At 35.7% G+C, this 27,816-nt stretch overlaps 1 protein-coding gene across 14 annotated transcripts in view; it reads right to left on the bottom strand.

Annotated features, from left to right (window-relative positions):
• The window catches only part of HDAC9 (histone deacetylase 9), a 944,501-nt gene that overhangs the window by 420,801 nt on the left and 495,884 nt on the right, over positions 1 to 27,816 (bottom strand). For all 14 annotated transcript variants that reach the window (XM_045495014.1, XM_045495020.1, XM_045495015.1 and 11 more), the window contains one exon: positions 27,034 to 27,155. In XM_045495014.1, coding sequence (XP_045350970.1) covers positions 27,034 to 27,155 — 122 coding nt within the window. The remainder of the gene's footprint in view (positions 1 to 27,033; positions 27,156 to 27,816) is intronic.

The raw sequence follows: 27,816 nt of genomic DNA, 5'->3' as shown, positions 1-27,816 counted from the left end.
TATAAGCAGGTTGTGGCTGTAAGGCACAGAGGGGGAAATCCTGGGGGCTGAGTGAGATACTGACAGGCCGACCTGGGAGGAAAGTACAATTCTATATGGAGAAAACAACCTTGTCCAGGGGAAGGTGCTGGCAAATTCAAGGAATGAATATTGAGTATGCTAACACATTGAGAAAGGGATACTAAATGGAAAATAAGGCCTCAAAAAAATATCAAGCAAAATTTAGCTAAATTATGCAATACTAAGAGAGGATATTTGATGTATATCTTCAAACTCTCTTTCTTTCTTCTTAGCAGACAAGTGTGCATCTTTCCCATTCAAACAAAAATAAGCCCTCCTAAGATATAAATTATTAGCTACTATCTGTAGTTATACTTTAATTCACAGTCAAGCTTTTTTTTTTAAGTAGCCTTAAACTTGCCACCACCACTTCCTAACCTCAAACCACTGCAATATGGCTCTAACCTTCGCTGTTTCACTGAAATTACTCCACCACACATAGTGCTCAGAACAGTAGATGTCATAATTTTGTGTCTATTCTCAGTACTTAGCAACTACACAGACTCATGGTAAGTCTCAATAAGCAGTTGCTAAATGAATAAATGCATGCTTACACATATTCAAGCATGAAAGGAAACTTAATTAAAGGTTGGGTTTCAAATGTTGTTGAGAAGCAAAGTAGATGAACTTCAACTTTCCTAATTCCTAAAAATTTCTTGATGTTCAGTGTTATGGCAAGAAGTCTTATAGATCAGATGTGGAATGCAGAAGGAATTTCATTTTTCTGGCAAGCACGAAAAATAACATGTTTTGGATTCCAGGAAATCATATCCCCTAAGTCTAGAATACCTTCATATTTATCTAGACATGTATCTAGAATACTTCCTTTTATACATTTTAATATTTTAAGTATAAGATATTTACCTAAATAAGGACAAATTCTGAAAATCCATACTTTGAAAATACAGTAAAATGTTGAATTATCACTTCATTGAAATAAACTAGATTAAGGGCATATTCAGTCTTCTTCAATCCAGTTTCTAAAATCTATTAAGACATTTTTTAACACATATTTTTGAGAGAGAGAGAGAGAGCACACAAGCAGGGAAAGGGCAGAGAGAGGGAGACACAAAATCCAAAGCAGGCTCCAGGCTCTGAGCTATTGGCACAGAGCCCGACGCAGGGCTCGAACCCATGAGCAGTGAGATCATGACCTGAGCTGAAGTTGGATGCTCAACTAACTGAGCAACTCAGGCGTCCCTCTAAAATGTATGTTTTAACCCACAGCCTAAAGGTTTATAATAAAGTCTTACTTCTTTTTTTTTTTTTTTCAACGTTTATTTATTTTTTTGGGGACAGAGAGAGACAGAGCATGAACGGGGGAGGGGCAGAGAGAGAGGGAGACACAGAATCGGAAGCAGGCTCCAGGCTCTGAGCCATCAGCCCAGAGCCCGACGCGGGGCTCGAACTCACGGACCGCGAGATCGTGACCTGGCTGAAGTCGGACGCTTAACCGACTGTGCCACCCAGGCGCCCCAATAAAGTCTTACTTCTAACTAGTATTTTACAACTTAAATAATATGCTACTTTGGGGGTTATCTGAATTTATAGACATATTTATATCTTTTTAAAATAAAAGTCCTCTTTAGTTCTAAAATTCCACACTTATAAATAAAAATTGAGAATACATTACTTAATCATGCTAATAATATTTCAGGAATGAACGAATTCCTGTCTATGCATGAAAGAAATTATACCATGATATACTTTACAGTTTTATTTACTTCCGTTATTAGATGTATCCTTTATATACTCTTTCAAATAGAAATGTCATGAAGAATAGTTTTATTTGTGATGTAAAACTTTTTCACACTTTCTACCCAGATACTTCATAAGAGCTATAGGTATAAACATAGATGTGAATTGATTTCATGACAGAGTGAGGGCCATCTGAATGGGTGAGATCTGCATAGGGACAGCCCAGTATTTGATAGGGACACAATTTCTCCCAGAAAACAAGCATACAGTCAGGATTGTATGGTCCAGAAAATTAACACCTATCACCTAATAACTCTCTGGGTATCACCATAAATCTAACCTTATTTGTGCTGTCAGCATGAACCTTACTTGGTCACATTAATAAGAGTCTGGCACTGATTCCCAGTCTTGATTCTGCCATTGTGGTATGATTTGGGTAAAATATTATTCAATGTCTCTAAGCCTCAATTTTCTTGCCTGCAAATGTGACGTTCTCCTGACTTTAAAGAGTTCATAAGTATTAAAGAGAATGATATCCAGTAAATATAGTAAAATCACTGTCTAAAATGCTATAAACCTTACTTTCTTCAAATATACGGCTTTAAACTTTTAAAAACTTTTTTCTCTTATGTTTATTTAAAAATTTTCAGTTCATTCCCATAAAACTATAAAATCGCTGTCTAGCTTACTACTTTGTTTCCTTTGTTTTCTTCTGACTTGCCCAGTTTACAACTCTCCAAAAGCAGTTACTCAATCTTATTCCCACAAAATATTACTGTGAACTACGTTCTTAAAAATTACTTCATAAAGAATCTTCCTATATTTTTAAATACCTAAAGAGATGTATACTAGATGTATACTAGTTCCTAATATTACTCTATACATTTATTTATTTATATAAGAGAAATTTATTCGGTGCCTATTATAAGCTCTCTGAATACAATAGCAAACAAGCTATAGGTATTATCCTCAAAGATTTCTCAGAGAATCTTAATTTTAATATAGACATATATTCATGAGGATATGTCCAGATTTATTTTGGCAAATATATTCGGAATCAGGAATGTAGTGTGTATTTAGCGTAGCTTTGTGGGTGATAAAAAGGCACCAAGTAAAGATTAACAAAGGGGAAGTATGTCTTAGCTAAGCATTTACAGAAAAGTATGAACTATCCAAGCATACAGTGGAGGAAGAGCAAAGACTATTTGGAAAATCAGGTGTGAATGGCTTATGTGAGTGTGAAGCAGAGAGTTCTTCTGGGACTGTAACTTGTTTGGGACTGCTCACGCATGAGAGGGTAGAGTGGAGAAAGGTTACAGAGAAGGCTACAGTCAGGAGGGGAGAAGGGAAGAGAAAGTTTGTGAATACCATGTAAGGATTTTAGCCTTCAGGATGATAGAAGAAGTATCACGGGGGCACCTGGTTGGCTCAGTCAGTAGAGCATCCAACTCCCGATCTCAGGATCCTGAGTTTGAGCCCCACCTTGAGTGTAGAAATTACTTAAATTAATTAATTAATTAAAAAAAGAAGAGTTATTACATGAGTCTTAAGTAGGAGGGTAGGAACACTAGATTTAAAATTTAAAAAGACAGAGAGTTGACTGGCCAAAGTTATGCTGGAGTCAGAGAATGGTCAACCACTGGAATGGGCATTGAACTAAATGGGTATTGAACTGCAACAGACTGCAATATTGAGGAAGGAAGGTTTAAGAGCAAGCGATGACAGAAGACTCTACAATAAGATAGAGGACAACCAGTTCCCCAGTTTTCTGGATTAGCTCACTATGTAGAAGGTGGTTCCACTAGTCTCCTCAGGCAATCACATTGTGCGGTTTAGTTTAAGTGGCTTTCTGATCAATCTTGCCATGCACATTTATATTGTTTAGTGTTTAATTACTACTACTTGTAACTGTTATCTGCTTCACTATAATTTTGAGTCTTTCAGTGCAACCATTAGGAACATTTGGCCCTTCAAAACCCCTGACACCCAACCAGGTGCCATGGATAAACAGCACCAATAACAAAGGGTCAGCACTGATATCTAAACAACAGGAGTTTGTCCTTCACCTGGCTCAAACTCTAGCTACCTTACTTCCTGTTCTTCTTCTTCCGTTTCAAAACCTTCCAAGTCATTTGGGCAGATCTTGCTATTATTTTCCTTTGCAAATTTTGCTTTTGTAAACTTTATGTTTTGGAATGTTCTCAGTAATTCACTTCTGCCTCAATGGAATTCACAGCTTCATTATCTTTATTCTAGATTTTCTTTGTAATACATATTTATAAGAAAACACAAATCTCTATCTCAGACTGATGTAAAAGGCAACATTTTGCCTCTGGATTTATTAAGGTCACCTTAGAGTCCTTCTTTAGACAGATCTTCAGTTAAACACCTTCTATTAGCCAACTTTCTCTGGATAACTATCTAGATAAATAGATCTCAAACTTCAAACAAACTGGTGAAGAAGTACTAAGTGAAAGGATTCTACAGCAATCATCATCCTAATAAAAACTCTAAATTTTTAGAGTTTGTGGTAGGTAGAATAAGGTAGGTAGAATAAGGCAACAGAGATATCTATGTTTTACTCTCCAGAACGTGTGACTGTTACTTTACATGGTGAAAAAATAATTAAGGTTGCAGATGGATTTATGGTTGCTAATTAGCTCATTTAAAGAGAAGGAGATTATCCTGGATTGTCCAGGTGGGCCCAGGATAATCACAAGTGTCTTTTGAAAATACTAAAAAGAGAGGCAAAAGAGTGAGTGCCAGAGCAATGCAGTTCAAGACTCAACTAGTCACTGCTGGCTTCGAAGAGGGAAGTGGGCCACGAGCCAGAGAATGCAGGCAGCCCCCAGAAGCTGGAAACATCAAGGAGATGAAAATGCCCCTAGAGCCTCTAGAAAGGAACACGGCTCTGCTGACACCTCAATTTTAGCCCAGAGAGACCCATTTTGGACTTCTGACCTCCAGTACAGAAAGATCATAAATATGTGTGTTTTAAGGGACTAAGTTTGTAGTAATTTATTACAGGAGCCATAGGAAGCCAATACAGCAGTCCAATGAATTCCAAGGTTGGCATTGTTTTGCAAGTAGCATATTCTTAAATACTGGTTCCGATTAGATCAGGTTTTACTGTGCTATGTTTTTATTGCATTATTTTTAGGTAAGAAGTCAGATATTAAAGAAAACTATTAAGATATATGCTCATCAGTTAGCAAAATACTAGGACAATAATTAAAATTAATATTTACTATTTTATCATATTTAATTTTCTATAAAAGGTAAAAGTTTTATTAATATATATTTTATTTGTGAAAAGATAGAAAGGAGAAAAAAGAGACAAAAATAGAGCTTTTTTATTTTTTCTGTTAAAGATCCATAAGGGTGTAAGCTAAAGATCATTTATTTTAACCCTGAAATGCTAAGAATACTTTGTACATATTAAATAGCCATGATAAGCAAGCACTTTCCAAAATGCACTCAAGTGGGAACATTTTACTGTTTTTTCCTTCACAGATTCCATTTGAGATATTAGATTATTAAGCCAAAAAACAACTGTATTATAAGGCCCATTCCTAAACACAATTTCCCTTTTTTAGTGCAATGTAAGTTAGAGGAGAGAGAAAAAAAAACAGTTTAAACATCTAATTAGCCAGTTTCAAAATGTAGTTAATTAAAATAATTTTGCTTTTATATATGATCTTCATGGTATGAGATACAATTCCAGTCTCCTACAACTTAATCAGATGAATATAAAATGTAACGTTCCATCTGGTAAATCAATTTAACAGACATAATTGTGCCCCACCATAACTCAATAAGACACTGAGGAAAACCATTGAAATGCTATTTCCTTTTCTTTAGAAGAGAATTATGTACAATTTCAGCATGCTTTGCATTTCTAAAAGTTAAAGTCAACAGGGAGGTATCACTCTCCTTTACATGAGTTTCCCATGAGAAAATCAACAGCAAAGTATAAAGCCTGTGCTGTTATTCCTGAAACACTCCATAATACTAACTTGGCTTTAACCAGAACATATTATTTGGCAGCTAAAACCTTTAATTAGAGTTGTGGTTTGAACAGATTTTCACGGAATTTATGTTCTATCAGGGCTCAAAGAACAGCATTGTTTTTCTTACCAGTTTATTCTATTTCAGGTGGTTTAAATGTTGTACTTGAGCTAGGAGTGGAAAAAAAGAGAATGTTGCTGATTCTCATTTAATTGGTTTTAATTATGACTGGACATTTCTGAAGGAGAACTAATAGCAATAGGACAAGAGGAGAAGAATGAGACACACCCTTTAACTATTATTAACTGAGCACTTGCTTTGTGCCAAGTTGTATATTAGGTATTATGGGAGGAAAAATATATATCTAAAAAAGAGTGAGATGGTAGGGAAAGGTCTTCACTTGGTGATGGACTGGAAAAGAGGAGACAAAAGACAAAGCCAAGATGAATCTCACAGTCAACACTGTGTGATTAGAGCAGAGGTTTTAGCAGAATTGAGGAAATCAGGAGTAGAAGCATGTCTTGAAGTGGAAGGTGTGAGGGTCAACTTTTTTTTTTAAGTTTATTTATTTTGAGAGAGAGAAAAAGAGAGCTTGTGCATGTGTGGGGGAGGGGCAGAGAGAGACGGAGAGAAAGAATCTCAAGCAGGGTATGTGTGATCAGTGCAGAGTCCAATGCAGAGCCCATTACAGGATTGATCTCACAAACTGTGAAATAATGACCTGAGCCAAAATCAAGAGTCAGAGATCAACTACCCAGGGGCCCTAGTGAGGGTCAACTCTTAAACCTGGGAGGTGACAATAATGGCAGAACATCTTGGGAATGTCAGCCTGGAGCCTATGGAGAGGTTGAGAATTAGAGATGTAGATTTTGACCATAAATTTAAAGGTAAAAATGAAAATGGTCCTGATCAGTCTGTTCATTTTACGAATGACAAAGTTGAGTTAAACCCTGCTGTCAGAGGTACCTACTGATAAGACTGAATAAGAACTAGAATTAAAGCCTTTAATAGGCTGATGATAATGAAAACATGGGAAAATTAAAACAACGAAAAACAACATGCAGAGAGGAGGAGACAACTGAACTTGAGAAATCCCATGTTTCCATGGGCTGCATGCAGAAAGGATGCAGTAAGGAAACAGAGAGGGGAAGCAGATGAATGGAAGAGTAGCATTAAAATTAAGCTTTAAAGGAGAAAGAGTAAGAGTTGGTGAGTGGAGACAAAAGCCACAAAAGATAAAGAAAAAAAAAAAAACTAAGAAAAAGCCATAGATTTAGGGATTTGTAAGTCACTGGTGTCCTATGAGAATAATGATAAGGAAGAGAAAAATGAGTTAAATCAGATGATATACATTTCAGCTAGATAACATCATAACCTAGCAGAATAACTAAGCAGAATAGATGCTCAGTAAGTGTTATTCTGAATTCAATAGTATATGTAATGATGGAATAGATTTAAATTTTGACAACAAAGGGAAGAGGGAAAACCTAGAACAAGGGATGTGAATTTTTATTGATTTTTATTACTTTAAGAAAGGGGTCAATTTTGAAAGTCGAAAACATTCCGGAAGGAGCTTGTTAATAGGAAGACTTAAAAAATGCTTGCCTTCTGGGGATAAGGTTAACAGCAAAATCTCCTAGAGATTTTGAGATACTGAGCTCCTGGAAAGCAAAGATAGCCTCTTCGTCAACTCTGTGTTGCCTGAGTGAGAACAATTTCTGGCCCAGAGTTAAGTGCTGAATAAAAGTCAGCTCTCATTTCCCTCTGCTACCATCTCATTCAGCAAAATCAAAAGAGGGCATCTTTGAAAACTGCCTCTTTCCTTGCAATAGCTTAAATTAGAAGACTGCTAATGAAACTCTGAGAAGTATGGCAATACTTAAGAACTGACCTTCCCAATCCTTCCCACCCTTTGCAGCCTTCATTCTGTGAAGTAGCAGAAAGGCAGATCATATCCAGTGTCAGAGCAAGATGTCTCACTGATCACCCACCTCAATCTCCAAACTCCTATGCAACCTTTACCCACCTTTAGTTTCCTTCTAATTGTAAATGAAACATATACAACTTTTTTGACCACGCATTTTAATACAATTTCTACCAACAAGTTTCAAAACACTTCCTTCTAGTCAACCTGAAGTTTCAACCTTTAGTATACTGAGATTATTTTTAACTCAAAAGTTCTCTGTACACATAAACTTCCTGATTTTGGGCTTTTCGTTCTCCCTCTAGAATCTGCACATTAAGGGAGAAAAGAGACCTGACTGTCATGGACTTCCCTCATGTGTCAGCATCTCCATTCCCCTTGCTGGTGGAATATTTTCCTGTGTTCTCATATCATTCATCTCTAGGCTTTACTCATTTGCCGCCTCTGGATTATATGGTTTACTAACGAACAAGTGAAAGGTATTATGATGTTTCCAATACCTATCCTTGAAACACCCACATTTTCATGTCTCTTCTTGCCTCCTGTAGCACAGAGTTCTTCCTCCTTGAATTCTCCAACTCGCTACCATCTTTCCTGCCCTGGGAAAAGCCCTCGCACTTCCCTAAGCCCACTCACTTCTCTCACTGTCCAAACATTCATATGCATATTCTCCCTACATCTCTCAGTCTCTCTCTCTCTCTCTCTCTCTTCTGTTTCTCTCTGGCCCTGTCTGCTTCTCTCTCTCTCACACACACACACACTTTCTCCTCAAAATGGCTCAAAATGCCCAAACTTACTAAGTTTTCTGTGTGACTCCAAGAAAACTCTAATTCTGAAATTTCAGTTGATCTTTAATTTTACTTTTTACGTCATATTCCTATCTTTCATCAGTACAATCAAAACACAACTCATCAACTTTCTTCTCAACATCTTAATGTCAATTGGTTTTATCATTTTTCCATTTCTAGTGAAATCTACAGTACTACACTAGTACCCACACATTTTGGTGTCAGAAAGACTGGAGCTCGAATTCTACCTCTGTTGTTTACTAGCTGTGTGAACTTGGAATCGTTTATAAGTTCTCTGAATGTTTCTTCTTACCAAAGCAGTTAGGTTAAACTCTCTGCTTTTCCATTCTTTTCTTTCATCCAGATCTGCACAGATCACCAAGATCTCTCTCTAAAGCTTTCCTTGTTTAATGTTAATCTCACACATGGAAATGCACGGCACTGACTTCTTTGGTCCTCTTCTTATAGCAGGCTTCAAGAGAAAAGTGACTTCTTGCAAACTGAGTCTGGTACTACCTTATCTAGCAAAAGTTTCCTCCAATACTGTCAAAAGTAAGTCCTCCACCTTAAGACCCTTAAGATGCTCACTCCGTACCACCTTGTCTTTTTAAAAGTTTTTCTTTTTATGTTTGTTTGTTTTTTGAGAGAGACAGAGCACAAGTGGGGGAGGGGCAGAGACAGAGAGGGAGACACAGAATCTGAAAAAGACTCCTAGCTGTCAGCACAAAGCCCAATGTGGCGCTCGAACTCAGGAACAGTAAGATCATGACCGGAGCTGAAGTCAGACGCTCAGCAGACTGAGCCACCCAGGTGTCCCTCACCTTACCTGTTTGATTCTCCCCTCTCCACCTACGTAGTGTTCTGAAGGTACTGTGAACCCATTTTCTCTCCCAAGACTTCCCTCCATACTCTAGCCTTCACTCCTTGCTCATAAGTCTAAAGCACTTTAAAAACTTTAAAACATTATCATCTTAGTCACCTAATATTCTATGGCCATATCAAATCTTTGGGGAATAAAATGGGTAAAGATTTTAAAAAATAAACAAATGAATGCATAAACAGACATGCCTTCTATTTGTATTTACTGCATATGTTTTCACAAATAGAATAGTTATCACGAAGGCAGAAAATTTGTTTAATAGAGCCTCAGAGTCAAAACTAGCATAATATCAAGACATAAAAGAAACATAGAAAGCATTTTTGCAGTATTTTAAAGTATAAAATTTTATACTTTTATACATTATAAAATCTTTGAACTCTGGTAATCATCTTTAGGAATATTTCACCATCAGCATTTGCACACTCAAGAAATGTCATATATAACCAATATTCCAAGGTTTCTTTTCCTGTTGTTGAGAAAGCAGCAACGGTAATCTTGTCATTTATTTATTTATGTGATGCCACCTTTAAGGAATTTGAAAATTTTCTCAAGAAATGGCATAAATTGAACAGGCAAATTAAAAAAAAAATAAAGTTACCCAAGATAGATTAGTGTCCACAGATAATAGACATTTTCAATTATTGAAGTTAGAGGTGAATAGTGAAACAAGTCTTACAGAGTAGAGTCTGAACCAGAACGCTAGAAATCTATCCTGTAGAAATAATAAGCAATTTGCTCAAAGACAGAACTTTTATAATGTTTGCCGCAAAATTATTTTAATAGCAGACACTGGAAATATTTTAAATGTCCAACATTAAAGTACTATAAGTGAATTATGGTATAGCTGTATGCTGAATGATTATCTAACCAATAATATGACATGGGAGATTCAAATTTGATGTTAAAAGACATCAAAAAGTGAATAATATACTTATGGTGCCAACACAGAAACTATAGTTTTATCTATTTTATTGATTTATATATTTTTCTATGATTAATATGGATTGCTTTTTAATTAAAATAAAAAAGTACAATATCGGGGCACCTGGGTGGCTCAGTCGGTTAAGCATCGGATTTCGGCTCAGGTCATGATCTCACAGTTCAAGAGTTTGAGCCCTGTGTCAGGCTCTGTGCTGAAAGCTCAGAGCCTAGAGCCTGCTTCGGATTCTGTGTGTATCTCTCTCTCTGCCCCTACCCATGCTTGCACTCTGTCTCTGTCTCTCTCTCTGTCTCTCTCTCTCTTTCAAAAATAAATAAAAACATTAAAATCAATTTTTAAAACTACAATATCTGATATAAGAAGCCAAATAAACAAATAAGGAAAATTGTATGTAGGCTAAGGATAGCTACTTCAGTTGAACAAATTGAATAGCTTAGTTCTAGCATTGAGAGCTAAAGGAAAAATATAAAGTTTTTTCATTGCAATAAGTAAGCATATTAATTCCTCAAGAAAGACAAACATTATCCTAGTAATACATCAAGATGGAAATTATTTTACATGTATATATATGTAATAGTAATGGAAACATAATGCGTGTGTCTTTTTTTTTTTTTCAACGTTTTTTATTTATTTTTTTGGGACAGAGAGAGACAGAGCATGAACGGGGGAGGGGCAGAGAGAGAGGGAGACACAGAATCGGAAACAGGCTCCAGGCTCTGAGCCATCAGCCCAGAGCCTGACGCGGGGCTCGAACTCACGGACCGCGAGATCGTGACCTGGCTGAAGTCGGACGCTTAACCGACTGCGCCACCCAGGCACCCCAATGCGTGTGTCTTTAAGGAACGTTTTCCAAAAGCTAGAGAAATATTCATAATTTTTTTCTTATAACTATACTACAAATGAACATTATAAATCTAAAAAGTAAAATAGCTTCTATGTGGAATAAACACATATAATGTATGTTTATTAATTCCTATGAATCCACAAGCTATTCTAACTTCCTAAAAATATATTAGATTTTAAAAATAACATTTTCTTGTACAGTGACAGCAAAGTCATATTTTGGCATTAATTTTACATGTACAGTTTCTCAGAATTGTTACTGATCGAGAAATTAGCTCTTATATTTGATTGTGGCAAATATATTTGGAAAGTCCAACTTAAATTTTTATTTTATTTCTGGAATTGTTTATCTAAAGAAATGTTTAATTATTTAGATGTAGAAAGAATACATTAATTTGTGGTTTTAAATAATTTGTTTTCAAAGGAAAATGTCTGTACTAGCTGGACTTATGAAGACTAATCCAAGCTCATATGTTATGTCTAAAATATTTTGAACGCTATTCATCATTAGACTGAAGTTAAATTGTAATTGGTACAATTTAATTGTTATAATTCATTATTTTGTTAGGATGAATCAACATGGTGATATAACTTTAGTAAAACTGCCTTTTTCAATGATACCATATACCATTTATTTATGTATAAAACATAGGGATTGAAAGGCCAGGTCCTGAAATAAAACTCACTGTCTTCAAACCTGGCACTAAACTTCAAACCTGACATTACATTCATCATGTAAATAAAAGGAGAACTAAGAAAAATTACTGACCTCTCTGTGACTGTTCCCCTGTCAGAAAACTACTGAAAAACAATAAGATGTATTTCAAGGTTACTGTATGGAATCACTAAGATATACAGATACTTACAATGGTATCTTGCATATAGTGACCAATGTGATCTATTACTACCATATAAATCTAACCAGCTGTTAACATTATCTCCCTTCAAAATTATTATTTAATAAACATATTTTTAAAATGTATTTAAAGTATCCCTGCCAGTAGTAATCTCAAAATCCATAAGTTACCTACTTATCCCTTACCAACTATCACAGCAAAGTAACTTGCTGCTCTCTTGTTTATCAGTGTTTTACTGTGGAGCAACACAGTATCTGAAGTAGGGAAACATCATCATCATGTAATTAATCATTACACTCCTCTTGATATTACATTATTTAGTCCAAAAATGATTTATATCATAAAGTTCTCAGCGCATTTCTCTGGCAAATATTCATTTCATAAACTTTGCATGATCATCCTCTATAGTGTTTTGCAAAATGGATATGATATAAAGCTGCTGTGTTGTAACCAGCACTTTATAATAAAATAAACAGAAGAGTAAAGAAACTATTATACATGATAAAATTGTTATGAATTTTTATTTGTTTTTGGGATGTGTATTTCACACTGTGTAGTATGTCATAGATTAAAAAAAATTGAAAGACACTGATATATTATGGAAAAATACTGTGATCTCTATTGTTGAGACCAAAAAATATACAATGCAAATCCTGACACTGAGTAAATTTCATTATTATACAGAGGCAGTGTTTACATGGAAATAACATAGGTAGCAAAGGAAAATTAAGGGAACTGAAGTGTAAAGATTTCACCATCAGGGAAGAGATGAAAGAGGATTTGCAAAGCTTCCGATAAATTGTAGTGCTTACGGTAATTTGGAGAATGAGTAAGAAACTCAGTCCTGAAGAGACCACTGAAGAAAGTCCCAGGGCATGTATGACAATAACATAATATTTTAAACAAGAGATTTAATAGGGTCAAATTAATACAGATCAAGAAACCCAGGAGCTGGATCTAGGAAAAGATCAATAAAATTCATAAAACTTTCACCAGACTCATCAAGAAAAAAAGAGAAAAGACTCAAGTAAATTAAATCAGAAACAAAGGGGAAGAAATAACAACTGACACCACAGAAACACAAAGGATTATAATAAAACGTATGAAAAATTATATGCCAACAAATTGGACAACCTAGAATAAATGGATAAATTCTTAGAAGCATCCAAAACTGAACCAGGAAAAAATAGAAAATTTGAAAACACTGATTACTAGCAATGAAAGTTAATCGGTAATGAAAAAACTCCCAACAAACAACAGTCCAGGACTAGATGGCTTCACTGGTGAATTCCACCAGATGTTTAAAGAAGAGTTGATACCTACCCAAACTATTCCAAAAATATACAAGAGGAAAGAAATCTTCCAAATTCAATCTGTGAGGCCAGAATTACCCTGATACCAAAACCAGACAAAGACACTACAAAAAAGAAAACTACAGGCCAATATCTCTGATGAACATAGATGCAAATATTGTCAAGAAAATATTAGCAAACTGAATCCAACAATACATTAAAAATCACTCACCACGATCAAGTGGGATTTGTTCCAGGGATCCAAGGGTGGTTCAATATTTGCAAGTCAATCAACGTAATACATCACATTAATAAAAGAAAGGACAAGAACCATATGATCATCTCAATAAATGCAGAAAAAGCACTTGACAAAGCACAACATCCATTAATGATAAAAACTCTCAGCAAAGTAGGTCTAGAGGGAATATACTTCAACATAATAAAAGCCATCTATGAAAAACCCACAGCTAACATCATACTCAATGGTGAAAATGAGACCTCTTAGGGCATGAACAAGGAAAGGATGTCCACTTTCATCACTTCTACTCCACAGAGTACTGGAAGTCCTGTGTACTTCTACTCCACAGAGTACTGGAAGTCCACAGCAATCAGACACGAAAAAGAAATAAAAGGCATCAAAACTGGTACGGAAGAAGTGAAATCTCGTACTATTTGCAGAAGGTATGACAGTAAAAACAAAGAGAGGGAGAGAGTGTTAATAGAATCAGAGCTGCCTTTTAGAAGGATAAATGCTGGTCAGAGTTTCATTCTCAGTCCAGATCATTTGAGAACAACTGTAAATTACATTAAAGCTTCCAGGGTGAACAAGTGAGGCAGTCTCCCTACCTACTTCCCCAATGCAATCTGTCTCTCTGTGAGAGTGATGTGTTTAGGGGTGGTATATAACTCAAGTGGTTCAGGTGAGTTAGTCTTTGGAATTTATCAGAACTACGTGGTGGAAAATGCTTGATTTGCTATTTTGTTAAGCAGCTAAGAGGTAGGACTAGGGCTGTACTAGCTTATCCTTGTCAGCATTTGGAGGGAGGATCTCATAACAACATATGATCACACTGAACTAACATCTAAGCACATGGAGACTAGGCAAATTCAGTTAAAAGAATCCCTCCAAATCTCCTCCTTCTTTTTTTTTTTAAGCTAAGCTACTTTGTATTGGTTTCTTGCTACTTAAAATTAAGAGTTCCAAAAAAGCATAATTCTGTTCTGATTTGGGTGATGTGATTTAAAAATGCTTCTAAGTCTGTGTCCAAACTCAGGGAGAAGAGTTTGCTCTGACTGATTAGTGATGTCTGCCCTGGGCACTGGAAGGATTTTGTAGTAACACTCAGGCCACATTTGTGCCTTCTTTGGTCTATACTCAAGCTGTCCTATATGGTAGTAAACAGCTACACATATATTTAAATTCAAATTTATTGAAAATTTTCAACAAAAACGTATCTCCTCAGGCATACTAGCCACATTTTGTTTAATGTCAAGTGGCTACACTTGTCTAGTGGCTACTGAGTTGGATAATACAGATATAGAACTTTTACACCATTATTTTCAAAGAACCACACAAATACAGCCGTTGTAGGTAGTAAATGCTCTCTGAGAATTTCTTCTGTGTTACCTACTTAAAATGTATACATAATAAAATTAAAATAGATAATTCCAATTAAATATGCTGAATACTGAAACCTAAGTGAGTATCTCAATGTCTTCTCTTATCTACATTCTTCAGGTGGTTTGCATCTTCCCTTTTACTCAAGAATGTTTATAATCTGGAAATGTAAAATAGTAGTTCCTCAAGAAGTAAGGTGGTCCAAATGCTATAATAAATTAATTTTCAATAAACCTTTCTGGAACCTACTCTATGTGCCTTACTTACTCTGAAGACTGTAAGCTCATTAATGGCAAAAATCCTTTATTGAGTATATTGATTTCTTTACTCACTAAGAGATATAGCACAAAGTGTGGTTTTGTCAGATATGGAATAAAGATGTTACAAACACTCTCTTCAAGGACATATTTACCATCTAATTGGGAAGAACGAGATAAAAATATCAGTATGAAATATGATATCTAATAATTAACATGATTGCCAGCTTTTATAGCAAAAATTACGGTGAAGTGGGAATATAGATAGTGAAAATATCAGAATGAAGGTCTTATAAAAAATGACTTTTGAATGTATCTTTTATATGGATAGGTATGGATGTATCTTTTATATAGAATATATAAATCTTGAGATAAAAATAAGAATCTCCAAAGCACATAGTTTGGGAAACAAACTATTTATAAAAGGGGAGATCAGGAAACAAAAATACAGGTAACTTCTGGCTAGGTAAATTAAGGCCACTTGATGAAAAATTTAGAATGTCAGGATAAACTTTTATTACATGCTGCCTTAACACAAAGACAGGTTTTGAGCAAACAGATAATGGTTTCCTCCAGATTTCTTTCCCATAAAGGACACTTTAATTTCAAAAAACCCAGTGAGTGGCTGAACATTTAAAGAAAATATAATTGCAAACATTTCACCACTTATTTTCTGTCACATTTTAATTTATTTCATTAGATATGTCTAGAGATACATAAGTGCATATATTTGCATGGAATATTTTCCCCAGTGTTTCAATTTATAAAATTGTGAATATTACAAATTAGGAGTCTTTTTTTTTTCAATCATTCTTATGATTATACAGCAGATGGCTAAATGCTTTTAAAATCTTAATTATTATTTTTTGCCAATTTCTCATTCCAATCTTATCTAAAATGTCCTGCCTGTTTCTAATTGAGCATTTTACGGGGAGTGAAAAATATGTCATTAGAGTTTGTTACAGTTAATTATAATGAATTTGAGACATAATTCTGTAAAAGCACCATCATTTCTTATTTATACGGTCTTCAAATTATTAACATTTTCTTATCTTACTCTCCATGAAACATGATAATATATTTCCTTTTGGACTTAGATACATCTTAGGAATCATTTGCTCCAAATCTTTTCTTTAAAAAATCTGAATCCAAATCATGAAATGCTATGTTTAAGGTCAGATATTAGTGACAGGGTTAAGACCATAGTTCCAGATGCCTTTTACCATTCCACGTCTTCCGTAATTATACTATGTGGTTACTACTAACAACCCCTACCATGAATGTCATACCATCGTTCTCAGTAACTCATACAGGTAATATGTACTGAGACTACTACGTATCAGTCACTGTGCTGGGCACTTTCATGCAATATCTTTATTGCTTATAATAATTCTGCAAGGCAAGTATTTTCCATATTTGACATGTGAGGCTCAGAGAAGTCCTCTAACTTTCCCATGGTCACATAGTTTGAAGCGGTAGCACTATGCTGTAATTCTCAGCCAGATCTAATTCCAAACCATAAGATTATTTTCCATGCTTTGTCCTTCTAGGGCATAATAGCTTTTTCATACTAGTTTCCCCCACAAACAAATACTTTGCGTTAGATTTTCAAAGTTCTTACAAGGTTGTTTAATTATCACACAATTTGCAATTGATTCTTGCTCTTGGCTCTAACTAGTTATCATCCATATTGCACATACAATCTGTGAGACCAGCTTCTTGTTTATTGAATTGTGAAACTTCAACCATTTTGTTCCTTGATTCTAACCTAACCACAACTAACTTTTGAATAAATAATTCTTAGGAACATTAATTTCTATGCTTTTTATAATTTTTAAATTAACAAATATATATAAATCTGTATTTTTTCTCTATCACAAGAAACGTTACTATTCTAAACCATTTAATTTTTAAGTAAATACTAGTAATTTATCAACTGCAGCATGCACAATCACTAAGAAAAAAATGCAAAAGCAAAAAAAAAAAAACCCTACAAACATGGCTGGTTGAACTATGAAAATACTATCCATTAGATCCATTCAGATTTCAGACGTTTGTTTAAAAAAATTAGCATTTTAGAATCAATGAAATAGTTTAAAATGGCTAACTTTTCATAATCAAAGTGATTAAATCTATCAAAAGGTCTTCTTTTAAAAAGTAAATTATCTATGTAGAATATTAAATCCTATTTTAAACAGGAACTAAATTTTCTAATTTTTGGAGGGCTATGGTTGGTTTTTCTTATCTTTTCATATCTATAGAGTTTGATATAATGAGAAAAGTAAGAAAAACACAGAAAAAAAATCCTTATAATTCCCAAATCGTGCTTACACGGCAGTTTAAACTCCGTTGCAACCCAATATTTCATCGAATTTATTTTCAAAGTACCAAAATCAATAGGGTGTTGGTTCCTATTAAGGAGATGACATACAGAAGAGGGGATAGAAGGAATTATCACAGAATATTTCATTAGGCAAAGACTTCAGCACAAAGTGTTGGATTCCTTCCACAATGTGATTTTAAAATTATTTCAGTCTATTCTGTCACAGTTTTAGCACATGGATTTGTTAGTCATGACCAAGCTGAGAAAGACAGTCAATCATTTATGTTAATCTTTAAAAAAATCTATTATAATTAATTGGTAAGAATTCTATTGCTTAAATATAAATCTGTCACCTCGAAAAGTTGGAAAGCTGTTTAAAAATTTTTTTTAAATATTTTACAGGTTTAAAAGTCAATGGCGGACTTCTGGTATTAACTCCGACACGTAAAGAGCTTAGAAATCTTCACTTCCATCCTCACCACAAGAAAAAAGGCTGAGCAAAGTAAAAATCAAAGTGGTTTTCTTAGATCCTTCAGAGAATAGAGGTCTCAGAGCATACTGCTACCCTGAAATCTGGAAAGCCAGGAAAATACAGAAAATCACAGCTGAGATCAGTTTACTGGAAGCAGAAGCCACTGGAGCCAGTAACGGGTAGGAACATCTAAATGTAATTTTGATGAGTTGCTAGAGGCACAAATCGCTCAAGGCTGATATGGACTAACTCACTGGATGGGCTTAATCTCAGGAGGTTTTACGCATAAGAACCAAAGCAGGTTCTCTAAGTGAAGATCAGTGAAAAGTCCCCTCCTACGTAAGTGAGGGCAAGGAGCAGGGATGGAAGAGAGGAGAAAAGTAACCATTGTGAAACATCCCCAGGGAAAAGGTAACAATTTAAAAATCTGTACAGGAGAAAAACCTGCCCTGCAAGGGAAAATATTTTACCAGATCTTTACTTGACCTGGAGGGTAGAACAATAAGCCTTCTCCAGCACCTTCTAGCCTTTCTGTCTCACTTAAGCAGAAACAGTTCTGGAGGTCACGGATCACAGATTTAGGTCCACTAAAAAACTTAAGTTTAAGCATAAGATTATAGAATACTGATGTTCCCCAACGTCTGACCACCACATCAATAGGGTTCCAACATAAAACAATGGATTATAACTAAGAGAGCTGTAAATGAGACTCCATTTATAAAGAAATTCTTAGGGAAATCCTAAGAAAGGGGAGGAAAACAAACAAAACCAGGAAACTCTGTCAACTACAGCTACAGTAAACATTAAAAGTAGTCCAGTTCCAGCCAGATTAACATAAAATCCACACCAAAAACTTAACCACTCAATTTCTATTTTCTATTATCAGATCCAGCTTTCAACAGAAAATTGCAAAGCATGCTAAAAAGCCAGAGAAAACACAGTCTAAAGAGATAAAGCAAACATCAGGCTAGACTCAGATAACATAACGATTTTGGAATTATCGGATAGAGAAAATAACTGAGTACTATGTGAAGGGCTCTAATGGAAAAAGTTGACCACATGCAAGAACATATGGGTAAATGTAAGCAGAGAGATGGAAACACTAAGAGAGAATGAAAAGGAAATGTTTGAAATCAAAAGCACAGAATGAATGCCTGTGATGAGCTCTTCAGTTGACTGGACATGGCTGAGGAAAGAATCAATGATCCCAAAGATATGTCAAGAGAAGATTCCCAAGCTGAAAGACAAAGTAAAAAAAGAACACAATATCCTAGAACTCTGAGACAATTACAAAAGATATACTGTATGTATACTGGTAATCCCAAAATAGCAAGAAAGAACGGAACAGAAGAATATTTAAATAATGACTGAAATCCATTGAAAACTCTGTATAGGAATTTCAGGGAATGAGGATCAGTATAAATTCCAAAAGCTAAAGACCTAGGAGTATCATATTCCAACTGCAGAAAACCAAAGACAAAAGAGTATCTTCAAAGAAAGCAGAGGACATTAGAAAGCAACCTGTCTAGAGAGTAACAAGGGTACAAATTGTATCAGATTTCTGGTCAGAAACCATGCAAGTGATCAGTGTGTACTGAAATGTTTAAAGTGTTGCAAGAAAAATCCACAGCAATTTAGAATTCTCCCTCTGTCCCTCTCCCCTGCTCCCACTGTCCCTCCCTCCTTCTCTCTCAAGAAAAAAAACAAACAAATCCACAGAAGGTACAAAAAGAGGGGAAGATAAAAAAAAAAAATAAATAAAGTAAGTATGATGATTAGAAAACAGTTACAAACATGGTGGTAATAATCTAACGATATCACTAACCACTTTACTTTTTTTTTTTTTTTTTTATTACAGAGAGAGAGAGAGAGAGAGAGAGAGAGAGAGAGCAAGCATGAGCAGGGAAGAGGGGCAGAGGGAGAGAGACAGAGAATCAATCCCAAGCAGGCTCCATGTATGGTGAGGTCTGGGGTCATGATCTGAGCAGAAATCAAGAGTCAGCACTCAACCTACTGAGCCACCCAGGCACCCCCACCAGTAACCACTTTAAATATGAATGGTCTAATACACTAATTAAAAGAGACTGTCAGGGGCGCCTGGGTGGCGCAGTCGGTTAAGCGTCCAACTTCAGCCAGGTCACGATCTCGCGGTCTGTGAGTTCGGGCCCCGCGTCGGGCTCTGGGCTGATGGCTCAGAGCCTGGAGCCTGTTTCCGATTCTGTGTCTCCCTCTCTCTCTCTGCCCCTCCCCCGTTCATGCTCTGTCTCTCTCTGTCCCAAAAATAAATAAACGTTGGAAAAAGAGACTGTCAGACTGGATTAAAAAAACAAAAAACAAAACAAAACATGGGGAACCTCGGTGGCTCAGTCAGTTGAGCATCTGACTTCAGCTCAGGTTATGATCTCATGGTTAATGAGTTCCAGCCCTGCATAGGGCTTGCTGCTGTCAGCACAGAGCCTGCTTAGGATCCTCTGTACCCCTCTCTCTCTGCCCCTCATCCTCCCTTTCAAAAATAAGTGAACTAAAAAAAATTAAAAAAAACCCAACTATACATTGCCTATAAGAAAGCGATTTTAAAAATAAAGACACAGATAGATTAAAAGTAAAGGGATAGAGAAAAATATGCCATGCTATCACTGGGAAATTACAAATTAAAACCAAAATGGGAAACCATCATAACCTATTAAAATGTTTAAAATCCAAAAAATTGAAACTGAAAATACCAAGTGCTGGTGAGTATGTGGATCAACAAGGACTCTGACCCACTGCTGGTGGGTATGCAAAATGGTACAGCCACTTTGGAAGACAGTTTGGAACTTTTTTTTTTTTTTTCACAAAACTAAACATAGTCTTATCATAAGATCCAGCTATCACACTCCAATGTGTCTACATAATTGGGTTCAAAACTTACATCACACAAAACCTACATGGGAATGTTTACAGATTTATTCATAAATGCTAAAATTCAGAAGGAACCGGGATGTCTTTCAATAGGTAAATGGATGTACAAACTGTGGTTCCTTTATACAGTAGGATATTATTTAGCAATTAAAAGAAATAAGCTTACAAGGCACAGGAAGACATGAAGGGATCTTAAATGCATATTGCCAAATCAAAGAAGCCAGTCTGGAAGGCTGCACACATTATTCTATACGGTTCCAACTATATGACATGCAGCAGAAGGCAAGGCTATAGAGACAGTAAAAATACCAGTGGTCACCAGGGGTTGGTCAGAGAGAGGGATGAATCCATGGAGCAGAGAGGATTTTTAGGGCAGTGAAACTATTCTGCATTATATTGTAATGATGGATACATGACATGACATTACAAGTGAGTCAAAACCTATAGAACTTCACAACACTAAGAGTAAATCTTCATGTAAATTTTGGACTACACTAATAATAATGTACCTAGTAGTTAATTAATTATACCAAATGAACCCCACTAATGGAAGATGTAAGTAAGAGCCAATACTGGTGGTGGAGAGGAATAAATGACATGGAAACCCTCTGTACTATCTGCTCGGTTTTTCTGCAAATCTAACCCTAAAGTCTAATAATTTAAAAATAAAAGTCAGGGGCGCTTGGGTAGCTCAGATGGTTAAGCGTCTGACGTCTGGCTCAGGTCATGATCTCAGGGTTCATGAGTTCGAGCCCCATGTCAGGCTCTGTGTTGACAGCTCACAGCCTGGAGCCTGCTTCGGATTCTGTGTCTCCCTCTCTCTCTGCTCCTCCCGTGCTTGCACTCTGTCTCTCTCTCAAAAATAAATAAACATTAAAATAAAATTAAAAAATAAATAAAAGTCAAGGGCAGAAACTAAAACTCGGTTGGACCCCAGTGAACACAAAGCATCAATTGGTGTTCCTCCTACGGTAGGTGTCAGAAACAAGTTTGCTGCTATTTTCTGATACCATATTTGGCTCTGAAATGCCAGGCAGATACAAAACTGACAGAACCCTTTATTCCAATGTTGACATTAGTACTGCAAGTTGCACATAGCTTAGAAACAATGTTTGTCACTTTCTCCCCAGTTCCTTGTTTTATCAATAAATGTGGCAGAATGTCAGACCTTAAAAAGTCTTTCCTTAACAATAAGACATTTGGTTTTAACTTGATAAAAATACATGAAACTGAATTCCTTCTCAACTAGAAACATAAAATTAAGCACTCCTTAAATCTTAGCTAAGATCCTAATCTCATTACATGCGATACTTAATGCAATTTCCAAAATAACTATATGAACCAAAAGCAATAATTACTCGCATTTTACAGATGACAGAGTCATAGGATAAAGAGGTTAAGTAAATTTCCTAAGATTGAGGATCCACATTTTGAATGGGTAGGTGGATTCAAAGCCTGTTGTTACTGTGCCACATTGCTTTTTGATTCTGGGAAAACTGCTGTAACTTTATCACAAAAGAAATATCCTACTAATTTTAAGTGAGAATGACCGCAACAATGGAATTAAGGCAGAGTGCTAAAGATATGTAAAAATAATCCAGTTTTTTTTATAAAATTTTTTTTTTTTCAACGTTTATTTATTTTTGGGACAGAGAGAGACAGAGCATGAACGGGGGAGGGGCAGAGAGAGAGGGAGACACAGAATCGGAAACAGGCTCCAGGCTCTGAGCCATCAGCCCAGAGCCCGACGCGGGGCTCGAACTCACAGACCGCGAGATCGTGACCTGGCTGAAGTTGGACGCTTAACCGACTGCGCCACCCAGGCGCCCCAAAATAATCCAGTTTTTGTTGACCTGGAGTAAGATTCTGAGTGACATTTTTACAAGCATAAGCACTACTTTAGTGCTATCTGTGCAGAAACGTGTGTGCATGCCCACATGTGCACATAAGCATGTGCTTGTGTATCATGAGAAAAACACAGAATTAGAAAGACAGAAGGGGGAAAAACTGATTTTAAAACATAATATTAAAAAAACCTCCTTGTATTAATTCTGGATTATAATAACTCGAATGGGTCACCAAGGTACCACAACAGAACTTCTAACTGCTATTCTGAGGGAGATTTATAAAGCTATATATCTCATCTCTGCCTTCTTTCCAACTTACTCAGTGTGGAAAATGACACCGGCCTTCCAAAGTCTGAACTTATGTTTGGACCCCTTCCATCCTTGAGTCTTACTCTAGTGTTGCTGACCATTAAAATGAATATTTCAGTGGGGCTGGAACAGCCCTATTAGCCCATGCCAAGCTTTATATGGCTTGAACGCTTTAAGAGGTCAATCTAACCAACCAGTTCACTTTGTTCAAAAGTATTAAATAAATGGAATGACTGTAACATTCAAAGAAAGGCAAAGTTCACTAGGTAAGACCCCAATAATATAATGGAGCATAAAACTTCTAGAATTTTTTTTACCATGATATTTTATGAAACATATGTACACACTCACTGGAAATAGAATCCAATTCAAATGGTTTTGAAGGTCAGTTCAAAGTCACCACATATGCAGTATCTTTGTGAGAAATATGTACTATTTCAAAAGCGTCTGGACCCAGAAGCTTCCTTTCTCTATTTTATAGTTTATTATCAGTCTAGAAGGGTACTATATTAGGGGAAAAAAGTCACCTACTACACTATAATATAATTTGCAGCCAAAACATAAAGTTCAGTAAAATATTATAAATTTCAGTATCAACAAATCCTTCTCTCGTGGAACAAAAAGAATCACAGAAGGTAATTCTAAAAGGAAGTGCTATTTTAAGTGTGGGCCATAAATATAAAAGTTGAAAACAATTACTTCATTCTCAGCTTCACAACTAATTATGAAATCCTTCCTTGTTCACTGTGGTGAAAGGATCAAAAGACTCTCAATTTCTGTATTTACATGTGAATTAAGAATGGGCCTGATTAGAGCCACCTATTTGTATTATTCTGATGTTTCCTAAATGCCCAAATTCTAAGAGCAACCAGGATTCTCCTAAGGGTAAGGAAGTAAAGGTCTACTTTGCATGACAAAGGTCAGATTTCTGCAGACAAATGAAACTTCTGTGGGTGACTGTTCCTAGGTTATCACTGTCAGGCTGGGTCCTGGGAGGTCAAGAGAGGTTCCAAATTGTGCTCACTGCTTCAGGGATGCCCTTGGGGCCACTTTAATCATTTAAGATCATTAAAACTTTTCTTATTCTGGTTCCAGCTTTATCCCCTAAATCTCACTAACACATACTGGCAATTCAGACCTGATGCAGGTTAAAAGGAAATTGAAGGTACTGCATTTAGTATTATATGCAGATCGAAAAAGAGAACCCACTTATTTAACAACTTCTTTTAAATCCAAGATTGGGTTCAGTGAAATTCAAGTAGACCACAGAGGGTGATAATCAGGCCCCAGTAGAAAGACTTGACTCTATTATAGCTATCCTGGTATTTACACTATGTGATCGATGATGCCACTACTCTAGATCTCATTTAATATGATGTAGGTTTATGTGAAAATCATCTTAGTTTCCCCAATCATTACATGTGTTTAATTATAATTACAGTAATAGTTTATTATTTACTTTTTTGGTAATAACTATTAAGCCATAAACATACAACAAATGCTGAAGTAAAAATTATTGCTTGACTATATTTCAGTGCTCTTCCATTTAGTGAAAATATATGTCTAAACTTTCACACAATGGATTGATTATAGTTAGAAGAGTACTATTCTGCCTATTTGTAATTAAGGAAGAGTATCTCTTAAGTATTTTAGATAATGCGTAGAAAACATCTGTATTTAATTATATCATACTTCTCTTAGATGATGGGAATTGAATAAAGAGATATTTTGAAACATCTATACAGATATAAAAGTATTAATGGCTATTCAAGAGTTTCATTGGTATGGTGCTTGAAAAAGTTTCATTTTACAAATCCTTGGCCTAATGCTTCATAAATGTCAGATTTTCAATATAAAAGGAGTCAACTTCAAATACCAGGCAAATACAGAAAATATAACACTAGCAAAGACAAGGGCTGTATCTTTTCACCATTATTATATATCACATAGACACAGTAAATGTCTTTCGTATTAGTACAGATTTGAATACAATTTTGTAACATACACACTGAGCAGGATTTCTCTTTGAATTCTGTTGTGGACTGAGAATTTTTACAAGAATAAATTAACAGCTTGCTAGTCATTCCTCACAGAGGAAAAAAATCCTAAACTGTTCTCATGGAAACTGGGACACAAAGTGTGGGTTTTTAGTACTTGTTCTGAAGTATTGAAAAAGATCAGATTTTCTTTCTGGATGCTTTACTGGCTCCAAATGCCACTTCTTTTCAAAGTCAGTGTCAGTTTTGCAGTCAGTTTTCAGTCTCCCAGTGGTAAGAATATATTCAAAGGCTGTGTGCACAGCAGGGTAGAAGTCTTTCTCCATGAATGTAACTATATCACTCATCAGTAACCTCCTGCCATAAGGGGACTTATGTTTTCTTTCCTTTTAGTGACTCGTTGGGCTCTTGAATGCCAGTCACTGCCCTGAGACCTGGGGCGGTATTCACATAATCTCTGTCAATAGTTCCTACACATGTCACTGGTGCAACTAAATGTCAAGACAGCAGATCAAAGTCTGCACATTCTAAAACTCATGTCCTTTATGGATCAATTTTCATAAACTATACTCTATGTTTTAGAAATACGTGGAGGCTCAGTCTTTGCCTTCTTTCTTTTATCCCAGAGAAGTTTATTTACATGAAAGGCAATCTGATTTGTACATAATAGGGTGAAATTCTGATGGAATACACAAAACTCATTCTTCCCTTTGCATAGCCTTCTTGAGGTATTTTACTTCTTGAAGCATTTTACTCTACCTATTGTCTTATACTAGACATGCAAAACTCTGTGAGCTATTAAAATTAAAAGGCATGGGTTGCTTTCCAATACTTCACTGATCTACCCCAGTACCTGGTACATTAGATGGTAGGTAATAAATTCTTACTTACGATGGATTTATTTTTAAATCTTCATTATGCTATAGGTAAATTATGACAGAATATAGCTTCAGAGTGTGTTTTTACAATCTATATCCATTTTAATTATTTGAGGTTGCTTGGGAAAGTGAATATAATTATTTGAAATCATTTCCACTCTCTAGATTTCATATACAAATTACATACATCTACACTTCTTAAGAAGGCCTGAGTAAAATACGATAGACAAAACTATCTTCTCTGAATACCTTTTCAGGTTATTTCTGGATACAAAAATTTTTAAGTTTAGAACTTTCTCTAAGAAAACATAAAGTTTAGAATAGAATGTACACAAATGCTATTTATGCTTATATCTAGCTAAAGTCTAAATATATTTATTACAGGGGTAAGAGCATGTAACAAATTAAATAAGCACATATCAGAGGGCTGAAAAAAGAGAAGACAAGAAAACAAATACAAGCCTTAGAGCCAGAGGCGTTTTACTAAACTCCAAATAGAAGCTTCATTGTCCAAGTTCCCCTAAGCAAGTTTTTATATAATTAATTACATGAGAGTATTAGGTACAAACCATCACTCCGAGTTCTCTTATAATCTGTGAGACGTTAGGCAAGTCACTTACTCAGAAGGTAGGTAGCCTTGGCCTTATATGTTTTCACCACTCAAACAATTAAAATTTACGGATTTTAAAATGTGTGATGAAAAGAAAGTTTATTATTCCCATTTTTGTAGTAAATGGTTGAGGGTCAAGAAAAATTTAGGTAAATGGAAGAAATTACAGAGGTCCTCAGTGATGGAGATTTAAATTTTCTAAGAAACCAAATTTCTATTTTCCCTAATTCTAATCTTTGTTGCTAATAAAACAATAATTTGTTTATAATCCAAACATGATGAACTTTTAAATTTGAAAAGGTACTTTGATTATATATACTGCATCAACTGATGTTGAAACTGGTGTGTGTGTGTGTGTGTGTGTGTCTGTGTGTGTGTGTGCACACATGCACATATTTGTTTATGCTAAGGGCAGGGGTGGAGAGGGTGTGATAGTTATGATTCAAACCCTTTGACCCTTTCCTCTAGAGGCAAAATTAAATTACAGGTATGTTATGGAAGAGCAAGTGGAGTCTTGCTAAACCAACTTACCAGTTTTTCGAAGGGGGAAATCATCCTTTGCATCTTGTGCTCCTGGTAATGTGTATTTGTAAGATGGAGATGTTCCACTCAGGGGTGGAGAGCTTTGATCCAGTGACGTGTGGTGGGCAGCCCTACAAAAGAAAAAGAGGGCTCACCATTTGCTCTGGAGTTTTTACTGCGTGTTGGCCAGCAATAATCAGTTGCACATGCTGTGCACGTGTCTCAGCTGTGTTTATGTTCTTTCTTTTTAGTGTGTACAAACCACAGCCTCATGTAACCAAGTTCACTTTGGCAGAGTGGTATAGAATGCTGCAGGATTCCCAAGAATGACCACGGCGTGTGTGATCACACACTTACACGGAAGTTTGCTTCACTAAAAGAGAATTTACCAAAAGCCTGAGTTTTGATAATCTGAGATTCCTGTGCACGTTTTGTTAAGAGCCATACTAGTAACGAAGTCATCAGTCAAATCCTTTTTAGTCAACAAGGTAGAATAACCAAAGTAAAAGTAAATATATAGAAGGACTTCATTTTCGAAAACTGCTAGGTAATATATGAAAGTACATGAGGGTGACGTTTCTACTACAGAGATAGTACAGTGTCAACAGCCTCAGGTCTCCTGATTTCTGCAGCACTTACAAGGTAAAGATTGGCAATCGCATATTTCTTCAACATGAAAATGATTTTTAAAAATGTTTTCTCTTCCCTGCACAAATATAGTGAAAGAGTTGTACTGCATCACTGGAGAAGAGTTTCCAGGACTGAACATTGTGTATCCAGTGGATATAACAC

This window comes from Leopardus geoffroyi, chromosome A2, assembly GCF_018350155.1.
Source record: "Leopardus geoffroyi isolate Oge1 chromosome A2, O.geoffroyi_Oge1_pat1.0, whole genome shotgun sequence".
Lineage (NCBI taxonomy): Eukaryota > Metazoa > Chordata > Mammalia > Carnivora > Felidae > Leopardus > Leopardus geoffroyi.
The sequence above is the reverse complement of the archived record's forward strand: the minus strand, read 5'-3'. Positions and strand labels throughout refer to the sequence as shown.